This window comes from Microcaecilia unicolor, chromosome 4, assembly GCF_901765095.1.
Source record: "Microcaecilia unicolor chromosome 4, aMicUni1.1, whole genome shotgun sequence".
Taxonomy (NCBI): domain Eukaryota; kingdom Metazoa; phylum Chordata; class Amphibia; order Gymnophiona; family Siphonopidae; genus Microcaecilia; species Microcaecilia unicolor.
In genome coordinates, this window is record NC_044034.1 from 36,824,039 (window position 1) to 36,843,249 (window position 19,211).

Genomic DNA, 19,211 nt, shown 5'->3' on the forward strand with positions numbered 1-19,211 from the left:
GTGCATACCATTACCGTGTGGAAGGTAAGCCGATCTCGGGACAGCCTTTAGTTGTTCGCTTCATGAGAGGTTTGCTTTTGTCAAAGCCCCCCGTCAAGCCTCCTACAGTGTCATGGGATCTCAATGTCATTCTCACCCAGCTGATGAAACCTCCTTTTGAGCCACTGAATTCCTGCCATCTGAAGTACTTGACCTGGAAGGTCATTTTCTTGGTGGCAGTTACTTCAGCTCGTAGAGTCAGTGAGCTTCAGGCCCTGGTAGCCCAGGCCCCTTACACCAAATTTCATCATAACAGAGTAGTCCTCCGCACTCACCCTAAGTTCTTGCCAAAGGTTGTGTCGGAGTTCCATCTGAACCAGTCAATTGTCTTGCCAACATTCTTTCCCCGTCCTCATTCCTGCCCTGCTGAACGTCAGCTGCACACATTGGACTGCAAGAGAGCATTGGCCTTCTATCTGGAGCGGACACAGCCCAACAGACAAGTCCGCCCAATTGTTTGTTTCTTTTGATCCCAACAGGAGGGGAGTGGCTGTAGGGAAACGCACCATATCCAATTGGCTAGCAGATTGCATTTCCTTCACTTACGCCCAGGCTGGGCTGGCTCTTGAGGGTCATGTCACGGCTCATAATGTTAGAGCCATGGCAGCGTCCGTAGCCCACTTGAAGTCAGCCACTATTGAAGAGATTTGCAAAGCTGCGACATGGTCATCTGTCCACACATTCACATCTCATTACTGCCTGCAGCAGGATACCCGACGTGACAGTCGGTTCGGGCAGTCAGTGCTTCAGAATCTCTTCGGGGTTTAGAATCCAACTCCACCCCCCTAGGCCCATGTTTATTCTGTTCCAGGCTGCACTCTCAGTTAGTTGGATAAGTTGTTAGGTCAATCTCAGTTATGCCCTCGTCGTTGCGAGGCCCAATTGACCATGGTTGTTGTTTTGAGTGAGCCTGGGGGCTAGGGATACCCCATCAGTGAGAACAAGCAGCCTGCTCGTCCTCGGAGAAAGCGAATGCTACATACCTTTAGAAGGTATTCTCCGAGGACAGCAGGCTGATTGTTCTCACAAACCCGCCCGCTTCCCCTTTGGAGTTGTGTCTTCCGTTGCTTTGTTTGCTACATATGGGACTGACGAACACGAGCCGATTCGGGTGGGAAGACGGCCGCGCATGCGCATCGACGCGCGAGGACTAGCAAAGGACTTTGCTAGAAAAGTGTTCCGATTGGAGGGGCTGCCGTGGACGTCACCCATCAGTGAGAACAATCAGCCTGCTGTCCTCGGAGAATACCTTCTAAAGGTATGTAGCATTCGCTTTCTCCGAGGACGAGCAGGCTGCTTGTTCTCACTGATGGGTGACGTCCACGGCAGCCCCTCCGATTGGAGATCTTCACTAGCAACAATGTTTGCTAGCCCTCGCGTGCGCATGTACAATGCGCATGCGCGACCGTCTTCCCGCCCGAACGTGAGCGTGCTTGCCAGTCTTCTTTTTTCCGCGGCTCAGGACAGCTGTTTACGGTTGTTCTGTGCCTGAGGGAGACCCCTCGCGCATTTTTCGCCGCTTTCTTCCGTTCGGAAGTGGTTGGAAAGTCTTCCGTTCGTGTTTTATTCGTCTTGTAAAAAACAAAACAAAAACCATTTTTCCACTATTTCTAGTGTTTTTCCCGTTAAGTTTCCTTTCGTCGTCAGAAGCGGCCTTTTCAGCCACCTGTACGGGTTTTTTCCCTGTTTTTGGTGCTATTTTTTGCCACCATCGCGAATTTTGATTTCGCCGGCGTGATCTTTCCGCCCATGTCATCGAAGCCTGCCATCGGCTTCAAAAATGCACGCGGTGCAGCTGGACGATTTCGCTCACTGATAGGCACGTTTCGTGTCTTCAGTGTCTGGGGGCCGGTCATCGTCCCCAAGCCTGCACTCTCTGTCTTCTGCTGAAGAAGAGGACTCAGGCAGCGAGATTGGCTCAGTGGAACCCGACGCCTGCGGTACCGAGGTTATCGGAGGTATCGATGTCATCGGAGGGTGCATCGGCATCAGGAGCGCAGGTGAGGGCTGTCCATTCCCCTGCTGGTAGCGGTGAGCCCTCAAGTAGATCTCCGCCTGTCTCGAGGGCTCCTGCGGTACAGGTCCCCCGGGATCGACCTGTTTCGGACCCGGCCCCAAGGAGGCATTTGGATTCAACGTCCTCCTATTCGGTACCGGGAGGTGCCGGTGACCTACTTCGTGCGAAGGCAAAGAAGCATCATCACCGGCCGCCTTCCCGTCGCGGTACCGAGAGCTCCGGGTCGCCGGTGGATTCAGCACCCGCTAAGCGTCGGCGCCGGGAGGACCGCTCGTCCTCCATACAAGAGGTGTCAATGTGCTCTTCTGTGGACAGCCCGGTACCGCCTCCGCAACCTGGACAGATTCTGAGCTCGTCGCCGGTACTGGACCCCTTGCCTTCCTCGACAGCCACTCTGAACGAGAGCCTCCGGGCCATCCTTCCAGGGATCCTGGAAGAGCTGTTACGCCCTTCCGCTCCGGTACCGGGGGTGCTTGTGCCGCCGGTGCCGTTGAGAGAGGCGATAGCTGGCTCATCGCCCGTGGTGAGGTCTCCGGTCCCAGTACTGCTTGCGTGCCTGCATCGGCAGCCTCCCAGGCTGACTCCCCGACGACTTCGATGGAGGGAGCGTCATCGCCGCCGGTGCGGGAGTCTTCCTGTCGGCATACCCACCATGGCCATGTTTCCACGGAGTCTAGATGGGCCCGGCTTCAGACTGCAGTTCACGAACTGGTGTCCGATACCGATGGTGAGGCCTTGTGGGAAGCAGAGGAGGACACGAGATATTTCTCTGACGAGGCGTCTTGCGGTCTTCCCTCTGATCCTACTCCCTCTCCTGAAAGGCAGCTTTCTCCTCCTGAGAGTCTGTCTTTCGCGGCCTTTGTCCGGGAAATGTCTACGGCCATTCCCTTCCCTGTGGTTACAGAGGATGAGCCAAGGGCCGAGATATTTGAGCTTTTGGACTATCCTTCACCACCTAAGGAATTGTCTACTGTACCCATACATCATGTCCTCAAACAGACATTGCTGGCGAACTGGGCGAAGCCGCTAACTAATCCCCACATTCCCAAGAAGATAGAATCCCAGTATCGGATCCATGGGGACCCAGTGTTAATGCGGACTCAGTTGCCTCATGACTCTGGTGTGGTGGATCTGGCCCTTAAGAAAGTCAAGAGTTCTAGGGAGTATGCTTCGGCGCCCCCAGGCCATGACTCTAGAACCTTGGACTCTTTTGGGCGGAAGGCCTACCATTCTGCAGTGCTCCTTTCCAAAATCCAGTCCTACCAGCTCTACGTGAGCATTCATATGTGGAACAATGTGCGGCAGTTGGTGGACTTGGTGGACAAGCTCCCTTCTGAGCAGGCCAAGCCTTTTCAGCAGGTGGTCAGGCAGCTGAAGGCGTGTCGTAAATTCCTGGCCAGGGGTGTGTACGATACTTTTGATGTCGCGTCCAGCGCTGCTGCTCAAGGTGTGGTGATGCGCAGACTCTCGTGGCTGCGTGCCTTCGACCTGGAGAATAGGATCCAGCAGCGAATTCTCCTTGCCGGGGGGATAATATTTTTGGGGAAAAGGTCGAACAGGTGGTAGAACAACTCCACCAGCGGGACACCGCTGTCGACAAATTCTCCCACCGGACGCCTTCAGCATCTACCTCATCAGGTAGGCATTTTTATGGGGGAAGGAGGACTGTTCCCTATTCTAATAAGCGTAGGTACAATCTTCCCTCTCGCCAGCCTGCTGCCCAGGCTAAACCCCAGCGCGCTCGTTCCCATCAATAGCGTGCGCCTCAACAGGCCCCAGCAGCTCCCCAGCAAAAGCAAGGGATGGGCTTTTGACTGGCTCCAGCAGAGCATAGCTGAAATCAAAGTGTCCGTGCCGGACGATCTGCTGGTCGGGGGGAGGTTAAAATTTTTTCACCAAAGGTGACCTCTCGTAACCTCCAAATAGTCCCCCTAGGATACTCCCTCAATTTGATCTCCAGACCTCCAAATTGCCCACCGGGAGCTCAGTCCTTCAGCTTCCGCCACAGGCAGGTACATGCAGAGGAACTCTCCTCCCTTCTCAGCGCCAATACGGTCGAGCCCGTGCCACCGGGGCAGGAAGGGTTGGGATTCTATTCCAGGTACTTCCTTGTGGAAAAGAAAACAGGGGGATGCATCCCATCCTAGCCTAAGGGCCCTGAACAAATATCTGGTCCGAGAAAAGTTCAGGATGCTTTCCCTGGGCACCCTCCTTCCCATGATTCAGGCAAAAGATTGGCTATGCTCTCTGGACTTAAAGGACGCTTGCACTCACCTCCCAATACTGCCAGCTCACAGGCGGTATCTTCGATTCCATCTGGGAACACGGCATTTTCAGTATTGTGTGCTACCCTTTGGTCTCGCCTCTGCGCCCAGGGTGTTTACAAAATGCCTGGCTGTCTCTATGCAGACTGGGAGTGCAAGTGTTCCCTTATCTCGACGATTGACTGGTGAAGAACACCTCCGAGGCAGGAGCTCTACAGTCCATGCAGATGACTATTTGACTCCTGGAGCTACTAGGGTTTGTGATAAATTATCCAAAGTCCCACCTTCTTCCAGTCCAGAAACTAGAATTCATAGGAACTCTGCTGGAGTCTCAGATGGCTCGTGCCTACCTTCCGGAAGCGAGGGCCGACACTCTTCTGTCTTTCGTCTCCTGGGTGCAGGCGTCTCAGCAGATCACAGCTCGGCAGATGTTGAGATTGCTCAGCCACATGGCCTCCACAGTGCATGTGACTCCCATGGCCCACTTTCACATGAGATCAGCTCAATGGACCCTAGCTTCTCAGTGGTACCAAGCTGCTGGGGACCTAGAGGACGTAGTCCTGCTGTCCACGAGTTTTTTCCAATCCCTGTATTGGTGGACAATTTGGTCCAATTTGACTCTGGGACGTCCTTTCCAAATTCCTCAGCCACAAAAGGTGCTGACGACGGATGCGTCTCTCCTGGGGTGGGGAGCTCATGTCAATGGGCTTCACACCCAGGGGAGTTGGTCCCTTCAGGAAAAAGGTTTGCAGATCAACCTCCTGGAGTTGCGAGTGGTCTGGAACGCTCTAAAGGCTTTCAGGGATCGACTGTCCCAACAAATTATCCAAATTCAGACAGACAATCAGGTTGCCATGTATTACATCAACAAGCAGGGGGGCACCAGATCTCGCCCCCTGTGTCAGGAGGCCGTCAGAATGTGGCTTTGGGCTCGCCGGAACGGCATGTTTCTTCAAGCCACGTATCTGGCAGGCGTAAACAACAGTCTGACCGACAGGTGGAGCAGGGTAATGCAGCCTCACGAGTGGTCGCTCAATTCCAGAGTGGTACGCGAGATCTTCCATGTGTGGGGCACCCCCTTGGTGGATCTCTTTGCTACTCGAGTCAACCACAAGGTCCCTCAGTTCTGTTCCAGACTTCAGGCCCACGGCAGGCTAGCATCGGATGCCTTTCTCCTGGATTGGGGGGAAGGCCTCCTGTATGCTTATCCTCCCATACCTTTGGTGGGGAAGACTTTGCTGAAACTCAAGCAAGATCGAGACACCAATATTCTGATTGTTCCCTTTTGGCCGCATCAGATATGGTTCTCTCTTCTTCTGGAGTTGTCCTCCGAAGAACCGTGGAGATTGAAGTGTTTTCCAACCCTCATTACTCAGAACGAGGGGGCACTTCTGCATCCCAACCTCCGGTCCCTGGCTCTCACGGCCTGGATGTTGAGGGCGTAGATTTTGCCTCCTTGGGTCTCTCCGAGGGTGTCTCCCGTGTCTTGCTTGCTTCCAGGAAAGATTCCACTAAAAAGAGTTACTTTTTTCTCTGGCGGAGGTTTGCCGTCTGGTGTAGAGGAGTGTGGCAACCGTCTGGTGTGAAAGCAAGGCCCTAGATCCTCGCTCGTGTCCTACACAGACCCTGCTTGAATACCTTCTCCACTTGTCCGAGTCTGGTCTTAAGACCAACTCTGTAAGGGTTCATCTTAGTGCGATTAGTGCATACCATTACCGTGTGGAAGGTAAGCCGATCTCGGGACAGCCTTTAGTTGTTTGCTTCATGAGAGGTTTGCTTTTGTCAAAGCCCCCTATCAAGCCTCCTACAGTGTCATGGGATCTCAATGTCGTTCTCACCCAGCTGATGAAACCTCCTTTTGAGCCACTGAACTCCTGCCATCTGAAGTACTTGACCTGGAAGGTCATTTTCTTGGTGGCAGTCACTTCAGCTCATAGAGTCAGTGAGCTTCAAGCCTTGGTAGCTCATGCTCCTTATACTAAATTTCATCATAACAGAGTAGTCCTCCGCACTCACCCTAAGTTCTTGCCGAAGGTGGTGTCGGAGTTCCATCTGAACCAGTCAATTGTCTTGCAAACATTCTTTCCCCGTCCTCATACCCGCCCTGCTGAACGTCAGCTGCACACATTGGACTGCAAGTGAGCATTGGCCTTCTATCTGGAGCGGACAAAGCCCCACAGACAGTCCGCCCAATTGTTTATTTCTTTTGATCCCAACAGAAGGGGAGTGGCTGTCGGGAAACGCACCATATCCAATTGGCTAGCAGATTGCATTTCCTTCACTTACGCCCAGGCTGGGCTGACTCTTGAGGGTCATGTCACGGCTCATAGTGTTAGAACCATGGCAGCATCAGTGGCTCACTTGAAGTCAGCCACTATAGAAGAGATTTGCAAGGCTGCGATGTGGTCATCAATCCACACCTTCACATCTCACTACTGCCTTCAGCAGGATACCCAACACGACAGTCTGTTTGGGCAGTCAGTGCTGCAGAATCTGTTCGGGGTTTAGAATCCAACTCCACCCCCCCTAGGCCCATTTTTATTCTGTTCCAGGCTGCACTCTCAGATGTTCTAGCTCGTAGGTCAATCCTTGTTATGTCCTCGCCGTTGCGAGGCCCAATTGACCTTTCTTTGTTGTTTTGAGTGAGCCTGGGTGCTAGGGATACCCTAGTCGTGAGAACAAGCAGCCTGCTTGTCCTCGGAGAAAGCGAAGATACATACCTGTAGCAGGTATTCTCCGAGGACAGCAGGCTGATTGTTCTCACAAACCCGCCCACCTCCCCTTTGGAGTTATTGTTCTTGTTTGTCATTTGCTTTTTGATATAACTGAGCGGGACTCTCGCGCGACGGGCGGGAAGATGGCCACGCATGTACGGTGCACGCGCCCTGCGCTCTGGAAGGCTCTGCAAAAATTCTGTCTAATTTTTGCTTTGGAAAATTACTGTTCCTGGGCTGCCGTGGACGTCAACCCAGTTGTGAGAACAATCAGCCTGCTGTCCTCGGAGAATACCTGCTACAGGTATGTATCTTCGCTGTACCTGTATATACTATGTAAACCGCTTTGAATGTAGTTGCAAAAACCACAGAAAGGCGCTATATCAAGTCCCATTTCTCTTTCTTTCTTTCTTTCTCTTTCTCTCTCTCTCTTTCACTCATATCATTCACCCCCACAGACAACCAGCAGCTTTGGTGCACATCCCAGACTCTACTTTGCCTCTTTTTCATATGTAGCTGCTTCTGTCATCATTGAAGAAACAGCTGTTTTCCTAGCTCCCCACCATGTGATTCATCTCTCTGTAACCTTGAGTCATGCAGTACAGGAACTTTTGGGCTGATTTCACAGCTTGCAACAGATACGGAATGTTCTCACAAGACTTGAGATTAGGACGTATGCAAAGTTTCTGCACCACGTGGTCCAAGCTTAAAGAGAGCAGAATCACGTCGTGGTGAGCAGGATCATAGCTTTTTCTTTATTAGTCGCACTAAAAACATTTGAGACATGAAATCCTGGATGCCAAAGTGCAGGATTTGTTGAGCCTTGTTCAATGTGAAAGAAAAATTATAGAAAAAATGAGGACACCAAAACATGTTTTTGTCATAGCAAACCCAAATAGACTCCTTTTTCATAAACAGTTTTAAGGCCCATAGTAAACTACTTCAGATATGCCACATTCTATAGGAAAATGTAAATACGGTGAGAGTATAGTTCATCACTCACTAAAATGTTGTGGTAATATCTTCTTCCCTTCTAGATTGTTTCCATATTAAAATGTTTTTGACCACTTAGCTTGAGATGTGGCACCTCTTTCTCTATAATGAAATCTTACTTTATTCAACAGTAATTGAGTTCAAATCTATTCCTCTTGATATAAGGACTTAGAATATCCAGGGACAAGGTTCCTTATTTCACAGAAATGGTATGCCTGAAAGTTTGAGTGTAATTATGTGTCATCACTTTATACACGTAGAGGCCAATTTTCAACCTCCTCCTGGTACTTGCAGGCCCACAGGTGCAAAGTTCATGTGATAAAGCAGATATGGAGATTTCAAAATAGAATCCTATGCTTACCTTTTAATTTTTTTCAGCCTGTCCTAAACTTTCCCCAAGTACTGCCCTTTTAACCCCACAGGTGAGAGGAGAAGAAATAAGGAATCCCCCTTATTGCCACTGGTGAACATTTTATTTCCTCTGTAGAAATCCCTTTGAAATTTGCCCCCAAAATGGGACCTCCGATAATTGTCTCAGTTCAGCGAACTGGTTAGTCACCATTCCTTATCCTGCTAGACCAGTCCAGATGAGTGAGTTATCTCTCCTCACCAGCAGGTGTAGACAGAGAATCCTGAGAACAGAGTGATTTAATCACCAGTATATAGTGTCGTGCAGCCCTGGATCAGTCCAATATTTCTCTGCCCACAGATGATGCAGGTGGATTGGTGCAACAGAATGATTGAAGAATGCTTGACTCCCTGGTTCATACCCTATGGGCCACATCCATGTGGCAGCCTCCTGTACTGGGTGAGCTCACAGAAATCGAGCCATGGTCCTTATCCTTACTGAAACTTGGACGACTGATCCCTCTCCTGAGCCCCAAACTACAACCCATTGTTGGTGGTTCAGAATTCCAGGTCTAGCTGGGGTTCCTCAGGTCCAGGCTAGATTGGGTGGGAAGATGGTCTCCACCCTCCCTGGGCAACCCTCATCTTTTCAGGGGTTCATGGCCAGAGCTCTAACTTATGGGCTCCAGTGTCTAGGACTGGATGACAGTGGGTCAGGAGTTTGGAAGGGGTGAGTAGTTCCGTAGTTCTGCTATGCTTGTTGCCCCCCCCCCCACCAATCTGTCTGTCTTGCTCTTCCCCTTTGCGCCTCCTTATTTTTTTTTTTCTCCTGGGATCTGTACTTAGATTGTGAGCCCTTTGGAGACAGTAAACATACTTGCATATAATGTATATAGAGCTGTTTACATCTAGCAGCGCCATAGAAATAATTAGTAGTAGTAGTAGACTTCAGAAAAAGCCTCTTCTAAAAGAAAAGTCAGGAGCAATGTTCTCTATCCTGCTGGGGTTCCTTGTTTCCTGGTGCAGTGGAAGAGGAGTCTAGGAAGAGTAGTGTTCTGATCCTTAGGCTTCCAGTGGTGCCAGTGCTGCAGCTGGTTGGCCTTGGTCAGACCCTCTAGACGGTCTTGCAAGAGAGCAGGCATCAGAGGGCTTGACAGCAGCCAATCACATAGGGGACTAGTTTGCTGACGGTGTTGCAAGGCTGGGCTCTCTCACAGACAACACCTTGCTCCTTCAGTAGTGGCAGGAAGAACAACTGCAGGGAGTTCAGTAGTGCAAAGGCTGGTGAGGTGGTGAAACAATCCTCAAGATTGGATTGTCTTGCTGCAGAGTTACCTCACTCTGAAGTGATCCTCCTGCTTCAGCTTGGGTTGATGAAGCTGTTTTGTTCCTGGACTGTAAGTCCTGCCACCGATTGGAGCTGCGACTACTACTACTTATCATTTCTATAACGCTACTAGACGTACGCAGCGCTGTACACTTGAACATGAAGAGACAAGTCCCTCCTCGACAGAGCTTACAATCTAATTAGGACAGACAAACAGGTCAAACGAGATAAGGGAATATTAAAGTGAGGATGATAAAATAAGGGTTCTGAACAAGTGAATAAGGGTTAGGAGTTAAAAGCAGCATCAAAAAGGTGGGCTTTTAGCTTAGATTTGAAGACGGCCAGAGATGGAGCTTGACGTACCGGCTCAGGAAGTCTATTCCAGGCATATGGTGCAGCAAGATAAAAGGAACGGAGTCTGGAGTTAGCAGTGGAGGAGAAGGGTGCAGATAAGAGAGATTTACCCAGTGAACGGAGTTCCCGGGGAGGAATGTAGGGAGAGATGAAAGTGGAGAGGTACTGAGGAGCTGCAGAGTGAATGCATTTATAGGTCAATAAGAGGAGTTTGAACTGTATGCGGAAACGGATAGGAAGCCAGTGAAGTGACTTGAGGAGAGGGCTAATATGAGCATAACGACACTGGTGGAATATTAGTTGAGCTGGTGTGGGCTCAGCCCAGAGTTTCTTAGCACTGTAACCCTGACCCAAGGGAGACTCCCTTAGTATATCTGTGCATGGATGTTAAAAAAAAAAGAAAAGAAATGCTGCCATAACACCATAGACTAACATCCTATAAATATGAAGGGAAATGGACCTAGCCACAGTGCCTACAGCCTCTTATTTCCTTGCCTCTGGGTCAGGAAACTCACCATATCTCAAAAAAGATCTAGCAGAATTAGAAAAAGTTCAAAGAAGAGCGACCAAAATGATAGGATGGAACTGCTCCCAGAGCAAAGGCTAAAGAGGTTAGGTCTCTTCAGCTTGGAAAAGAGACTGCTGAGGGGGGGGGGGGGGGGGGGGGGGTAGGATTGAGGTCTTAAAAAATCCTGAGAGGTGTGGAGCGGGTGGAGGTGAATCAATTTTTCACTCATTCAAAATGTACAAAGACCAGGGGACACTCAATGAAATTGCATGGAAGTATTTTTAAAACAAATAGGAGGAAATATTTTTTCACTCAAAGAATGGTTAAGCTCTGGAACTTGCTGCTGGAGGATGTGGTAACAGCAGTTAGTATATCTGTACACGTACAGTACTGCGTACTTCTAGTACTGCTATAGAAATGATTAGTAGTAAGTAGTAAAAAAGGTTTTAACAAGTTCTCGGAGGAAAAGTCCATAGTCTGCTATTGAGATGGACATGAGGGAAGCAACTGTTGCCCTGGGATTGGTAGCATGGAATGGTGCTACTAATTGGGTTTCTGCCACATACTTTTGACCTGGATTGGCCATTGCTGGAAGCAAGATACTGGGCTAGATGGACCATTGGTCTGACCTAGTATGGCTATTCTTATATTCTTATGAAATCCGGCTGCACTAATAGGAAGCCCTGTGTTGGCTGCTTCTGAGGTTCTGGGGTTCACAGGACCCCAAGGTAGCCCTTGGGGGGCTTATTCTGCCAAGGTCAGTAGAGCTCCTGCACCCCCCCCCCCCCCTAAAAAAAAAGACATTTCTTATTGGAGCAGCAGTGCCTATATGTTAGTGAAGGGAGCCTTTTTCTGGTATTCCAAGGGGTTCCTGGCTTGATGCTTGCAAGGGAGTCTCTCTAGGGGTGGATGAGGCTCAGATGGCCCTATTGATTGTACTCCTGCTTACCGAGGGGGTTCTTGCTTCATCCTGTGGTAACCCTTTGGGGCTGTAGCCCCTGGCTCTTCCCCATTCTGCAGTCAGTTGATTGTAGAGGATGAGGGATGAGATCCTTCCACCTGGTCGGTCTGGGGGTGCTCATTGGCAGGGGCACATGTGAGGTCCCAGCCATGGGTGCTAGTGCTGGGGCCTGCCTTGGTCTTGCTTGTCAGGAGGGTTCAGGCTTGGTCAGGTTACTAAATGCCTACTTGCTATGCTTAGTAAGTTAAGCAGGATCTGTTGGGGTCACGGCTCAGAGCGTCGGTTGCCCACTTGAGGTTGGCCTCCATGGAAGAAATTTGCAAGGCTTCGACGTTGTCTTCAGTCCACACGTTCACATCACACTAGTGCCTTATGCAGGATACCCAACGTGACAGTTAGAGCAGACAGTGTTGCAGAATCTGATTGGGGTCTAGAATCCAACTCCACCCTTCTAGGCCCATTTTATTCTGTTCCAGGCTACACTCTCATTCAGATTGTATATAGTTTCAGGTTAATCTACATGATATCCTCACTGTTGCGAGGCTCAGTTGACCAGTGTTTGTTGTTTTTAGTGAGCCTGAATGCTAGGGATTCCCCACTTGTGAGAATATAGAAGTCTGCTTGTACTCGGAGAAAGCAAAGATACTTACCTGTAGGAGGTATTCTCCAAGGACAGCAGGCTTCATATTCTCACAATCCCTCCCACCTCCCTTTGGAATTGTCTCCTTTGTTACTTTTACTTTAATTGTTGCTGTAGTATTAAACTGAGGAGACCGCGTTCGTGCAACAGGTGGGAAGGCACCCGCGCTTGCGTGGTGAGGCGTGGCTCGCACTCCCTGAAAGCTCTCCTTATTTAGCTTTGGCAAAATGCAGGCCTGGTTGACGTGGATCGGCGTCTCCCACTTGTGAGAATATGAAGCCTGCTGTCCTCGAAGAATGCCTGCTACAGGTAAGTATCTTTGCTTTTTAAAAAAAGTTTCCAGAGGTGATTTGGGAAATTATAGACCGGTAAACCTGCCGTCAGTGCCAGGCAAAGTGGTAGAGTCTATTATAAAAAAGAAAATTGCAGAACATATTGAAAAGCATGGATTAATGAGACAAAGCCAACATGGATTTAGTGAAGGGAAATCTTGCCTCAACAATCTATTACATTTCTTTGAAGGGGCGAACAAACATGCAGATAAAGGTGAGCTGTGGCTCCCACGATGGATGATACTTCCCTTTCCTCCTGGCTGGGTTCCTTTGGCATCTTCATGAGTCATTTCCCTCCTGGCAGGGTTACATAGTACATAGTAACATAGTAGATGACGGCAGAAAAAGACCTGCACGGTCCATCCAGTCTGCCCAACAAGATAAACTCATATGTGCTACTTTTTGTGTATACCCTGCCTTGATTTGTACCTGTCCTCTTCAGGGCACAGACCGTATAAGTCTGCCCAGCACTATCCCCGCCTCCCAACCACCAGCCGCGCCTCCCACCACCGGCTCTGGCACAGACCTTATAAGTCTGCCCAGCATTATCCCCGCCTCCCAACCACCAGCCCCGGCACAGACCGTATAAGTCTGCCCAGCACTATCCCCGCCTCCCAACCATCAGCCCCGCCTCCCATCACTGGCTCTGCCACCCAATCTCGGCTAAGCTCCTTTGGTATCTTTATGAAACATTTAGTTGCTGGTGGCTCCATAGTGGCACACTTATTTCCTTGCAGTTTATTTATTTATTTTATTTATTTGTTACATTTGTACCCCACATTTTCCCACCAATTTTATTGGGGCAATTTCTTCTTGATATCAGCTGGCCTTCCCTGGCACAAACCATAGGGTTTCTGGTCCTGTGGAATCAGAGGCATATCTTTTGGCTTCTGATCCAGGTCCTCTTTAGTTTTAGATGCCTTTTGGCAAGAGGATAATGCTTCATCAAATTGGTCCAGTAGAAGTGACAACCTTTTAGAACTTGGGTACATTCTACTCATCTGGACTGGTCTAGCAGGATGATTAAAAAAAAGATGACATTTGTTCTTACCTGCTAATTTCCTTTCCTTGAATCCTGCTAGACCAGTCCAAGATCTGCCCAAAAAGGCTGCTCCATTTAGTTTTTCCACTTTGGATTGCAGAATGATAGGCAAGCCGGATATGACAGGACATTTATCAGGCCTCAGGGCTTCATGGTGTCCCATGCCATGTCTGGTATGTACGGTAATGTGGAGTTGCCACGCTTTGGACTGACTACAACTCTCCTTGACATAGATATCAATGTCTCTGTAACTGTATAGGATGCTTCCCTTCTTGCATTCTAACCTTTGGATTCCTGTTTCCTGTTACTGTTGCAAGGTTCTTGTCTCTCAAGGCTGACTGCTGCCCTGTACTGTTGTCTATATACTGCCCATAGGTCTAACAGTGCTGTTCCAGTGTTTCAGATCTGCTTTGTCAATAGAATACTGCTTATATCCAGATTTGTACCATACTATATATATATATATTGGTGATGTGGGGCAATCTGAGTTCTCACTATTCTCTGCCTCCAACTTCTGATTGGGGAAGATATCCTGCTGTCTGGACTGGTCTAGCAGGACCAGAGCAAAGGAAAATAACAGTTAAGAACAAATTTCACCTTACTGTGTAGTAATCTAGCATAATAACTCATTTTAATGTAGCACTCTCAATAGATGTAGATTTGTTTTTGGATTGAGCAGTTGGAGCAGAGAAGTACAGTGCAACCATTTTGGAAGAGAAAACAAAACCTTTGAGTGACTCTTATTCTTTCTGCAGTCTTGTGAAAATGCCATTGTGTGCTGGAAACCTGGTAAAATGGAAGATGACATTGATAAAATTAAACCCAATGAGTCAAATGTGACTATCCTGGGCCGTTTTGATTACAGCCAGTGTGATATTTGGTACATGCGGTTTTCAATGGATTTCTGGCAAAAGGTAAGAGAAATCACTTTATAAATCCTTGCCAGTATAGGGAATAGAGCATACCTCTATTGAAACCAATAAGATATCCACATTGATCTTTTATTTCTTTGTGTCCAAGTAGTCTAATGGGCAGCCACACTATTCTATCCTTATAAAATCTACCAATGATGGATTTTAGAAAATGATTTGAGAAAACAGATATTAGAGTCCACTTTTAGTTCCTTAAATAGGTTTTATGTGTTCCTTGCTATGAAGGAAATTCTGATTAAAGGAATAGTCATTTCCGTAGTATGTTCCTATAAAATGTATCCAGCAAGGTAGCATCTGTGGAATAAATTAATTTAAAATCTTTTCAATGTGGGAGTTAATTCAGATACTAAAATACTTGAAGTTTTCATGCCTGAACTGGAAAAGGAGTCAAAATTAAAGGCTATATTAAGCAAGCATAAACCTTGGGTTCAACAGCAGCCTTATAATTATGCTGCTGCTTATATGGATAGCATTAAAAACAATCCCCTAATTATATGTATACAGTAAATTAAAACCATCTGTATACCTTTGTGAAACTGCTCAGAAACCTGTTGATTCATATCTGCTTAGTTTGCTGATTTGAATTCCTTTTTATATAACCCTGTTACTGTTGGTTAAAAATAAACATGAAATGGATGTATGTTTGATGATTGAAACAGAAACGGAGTGTATTATATAAAAAATGTACATAGGCAGAATTACATCCCTAAGGGCTCATAGACCATTTAATTTGTTTTGGCCTCTCCTTTTATACACTCTTCCTCTAGGGAGCAGGTTCTGCGTGGGGAGGGGGGAAGGATTTCCCTTCAAGTCCCAGGCATTCAGGCATAGTTTCCCCTCTTCACTGCAAATACTCTAACTTTGCAAGTACAAAACAATTATTTTTATACATTGTTAAGTCAGCATTGTTAAGTCACACAGCTTGCATTTCATTCAGTTGTGTCTGTGATCCCTTTCACCCTTCTTTGTAAGTTATTTAGGTCAGTTGTTTTCTTCTTACTTGAAACATAAATCTCTTTCCTAGGATCCTCTTTCACACAGACTCTCTCAAAATGGTGAACCTCGTCTCATAACATCTTCTGAAGTTAAGCTTCTGGTTGGGGCTTCTCTTCTGTTAGCTTGTGTCTCAGGTTCCCAAGTTCACGCTTTGCTTCAATTGTCAGGCAAAGAGGTGGTCAAAACCTTTGCTTTTTACATACATTTCATCCAAGCAGGGCTGGATTAAAGCATTGGCAAATTAAGCATGTACCTAGGGCCAAAACATTTAGGGAGGCCTTGTCAGATGTGCTCAGGAGACTAGGATTACCAACTGTGTAGACTTTTTTTCTGTATCAATAATAATTTTATTAAATAGAATATACATCATAACGACACACACCATCAAAGAGAATAACATGTTTTGTTGTAGCAAAGTAGAACAACTCTCCCCTTCCACCAACACACACCTCTCTGTAATGTATCCCCCCTCCATTTTTCAAATGCATAAGAGGGCATACCTTTTGGTTCTTCGGTAAACTTTCAAAAACCTATAAACCCACCCCCATAACCCCTTACTTCTTGAACAATCTATGTTAATTGGGACCATTTCTCACAGTTTTTCAAGACTGTTCAGATTTGTAAATTAACTTCCTTGAAGCCTAAAGGGTGGCAAAAGTGTATGATTTTTTTCAGTGTTTAGCCCTCTATAGTTCTGTAGTCCTCCCACCTTTCAGTGGAGAGATTGTGGTAGGATACAGTTGAGAAGACTGCAAGTTTAATAGGAGACACTGAGCTTTGCAATGATATTAGAGATAACTTACATATAAGCAAAATAGTTCTCAAAAGTAAAAGAGGAAGTTAAATCATAATGATGTATTGTATTATATTAGCTAACAGGGAAGGAAAAAGCCTCAAAGAATTCTGGGGTTAGTACTCCTATGAAGCTAAATGCCAAGAAATGGCTTTCAACATTCATCATTGGCCTAAAAAAGTCCATCGTTAGTTATATCAAACAAATATCACTCAAAAAATACAATGTCTTAAGGACAATATCACAGTCCACTCACAAAATATCAGAAATCTGGACTTCCAGTGTAGCCTTCATGCTAGGCGGATGCAGGTATCAGAGCTCCACAATTCCTTCTCCCTGCTTCCTTTAAAAGTGTCGCTGACGGTCTGAGCTTGGGTGCGGTTTGGAGTGTATGCTAGCCTGCTCCATTATATGCTAGTAAAAGGCCATGGGTCCTTAAGGGGAAGAATACTCCATCGATCAAAAATCTCTATGCTCACAAGGCCGCAAAACCGGGTGATGTCGGTGGTGCATCTCCAGCCAGAAGTGTATTGCAAACGGAGTAAACCCCGCAGTTGAAACCCACTTAGCACCCTCTGGATGACACCCTTGCGCTGGTGTTGGAAGAGTTCAGAGCTGCTAGAGATTGCTAAAATGGTAGTCCACGGGCTGGAAAAATGCTTAGGAGAGATTACCGAGTGGGTAGACCAGATAGAAGGGCGAATTCATTAAGTGGATGTTGTACAACATACAAGTGCAGACCTCATGGCAACAACAAGCAAGCAAGTGCAGCTTTTGAATACCAAAGTTGAAGACCTTGAAAATTTGCACAGACAGTCAAATCTACAAATTTATGGCATATTAGAGCGAGCGGAGGGGAATTCTGCTTTATCTTTCATCCAGAAGATGTTGTTTAAGTGCTTCCCTAATTGTCCTGCTCTGCAAGCCTATGAGCTGGAGAGAGTACACTGAGAACTGTGACCCAAGCATTCATTGTTAAGCTGTTTCGTTACCCTGAAGCAGACCACAATTTGCGACTGATTTGGCAGCAGAAACTTTGTACTTACAAGAATTGGGAACTCTGAATTTATCCGGATGTAAATACTAAAATGATGCAGAAGAGAAAGGCGCTTTGGAATTATAAGCAAGCTATTATTGCCATGGGAATTCAAGTGGGAATTTGGCATCCAGCCCAAGTGGTTATTTTTCAGAATGGGAAGCACCTCTCTTTTTGAGTCTCCTGCAGATATTGAGACCGTTTTAAAATCATTGAATTATGCGTTGCAACAGAAGGGAGACCCAGGCGTCCAGAAAACAGGATCTGTACATACTCCACAGAAAAAGTCATTTAGAGTGAAACCATCCCCAAAACTGACTGCCAAGTCCACTTAATTACTTCAAAAGTCCAGATTTGTAGCCTTGACAAAAAAGCTGTCCCAGAGGATAAATTCCCCTCCCGTTCTTACAGCGAGTTTTGGATGGGCCGGTGATGCCCTCTGATAACAGCAGTACAGGCGTTTCAGCTGATGAAGAACAGAACTTTACCGCAGTAGAGTCCTCGGAAGCTGCCCCGGTGGGAGCGGGGAAGGAGGACAACATATGATTTGGATGGTGAGTGGAGGAGTGGCCTAATGGTTAGAGCACCGGTCTTGACATCCAGAGGTTGCTGGTTCAAATCCCACTGCTGCTCCTTGTGATCTTGGGCAAGTCACTTAACCCTCCATTGCTTCAGGTATAAACTTAGATTGTGAGCCCTCCAGGAACAGGGGACTACCCATGATACCTGAATGAAACTCACCTTGAGCTACTACTGAAAAGATGTGATTAAATTCCAAATAAAAATACTATTTATGGTCACTGTGTAGATGAGTGCCTGTGGGGATAAGGCATTCTTGACAATTTTTTGAGCGTTTAGTCCTTCTTTTGAATATGATCTTATTACAGCAACACTTAGATATTTTTCTTCTAGTACTGACAATTTTCAACAACTGGGGGGGGGGGGAAAGAAGGGAGACAGGAGACTAGGAAAGTACTATAGCTGATGGGGATTTGCACTGTTTGGTGTGGGGAGGGAGGAGGGGATGGGTGGAAATCAAAAGGTCATGGGGTTTGGTGTTGGATTGAGGGGGGATCTGTGATACTCAGTTATTTGAAGAGCTATGGAGGGAGTTAACTTAGCCACTTGGAATGTGGGAGAGGTTAATCATCCTACCAGACGTAAGCGGATCTTATGTCAGCTGAGAGATCTCAAAATGGATATAGCATTACTGCAAGAGCTAAAAATTAGACCTACAGGAAATGTTGAAACTCGGGGGGAGGGTAATTGGTCTAGATTTCATTTTTCTTTTGGGGGCTCTAAGTCGAAAGGGGTGGCGATACTGCTGAACAAAAATGTGCCCTTTGTGGAATATAGCATGGGAGGACACTCAAGGATGATAAGTGTGGGTGTCCGGGAGAATTAAAACATGGGAGTTTATGATATTGAACATACATCTCATGTGTGATCAAATGGGCCATTTTTCACAGGTTTGTTAAACCATATTGGCCTACAAGCGAGGGGTGACCTCGTTGTGGGGGGGTGACATGAATATTGCGCTGGGGAACTTGGATAGAACACATAAAAGAAATCAGGAGGAAATCCGGGAGGGGCTATTTTGAAGAGAGGGCTTATGAAGCATGTCCTAGCGGATTTATGAAGACTTTATAACCCCAACGCAAGGCAGTATATTTGCTATTCAGGGAGACACAGGTCTTACTCTTGGTTGGATTATTTGTGGGTGGTTAAAACCCTGGAGTTAGTAGATGGAAAGATATTTGCATTCATTCCATAAGCATGTCTGACCATGCCCTGGTCATTGGGAAGCTAGTGTTCAATAATAGACTGTCTAGAGGATCCAAGTGGAGGGCAAATATGGAGGCAGCTAACAGGATGGACAAACGATTGGCCTGGCAATTGAGGAAACAACAGTGTG

At 47.2% G+C, this 19,211-nt stretch overlaps 1 protein-coding gene across 1 annotated transcript in view; it reads left to right on the top strand.

The window, feature by feature from the left end:
- EED (embryonic ectoderm development) overlaps positions 1-19,211 on the top strand; it is a 100,329-nt gene that overhangs the window by 58,121 nt on the left and 22,997 nt on the right. Inside the window, exon 10 of the mRNA XM_030200145.1 lies at positions 14,295-14,453. Within this exon, the coding sequence (XP_030056005.1) occupies positions 14,295-14,453 (159 nt within the window). The remainder of the gene's footprint in view (positions 1-14,294; positions 14,454-19,211) is intronic.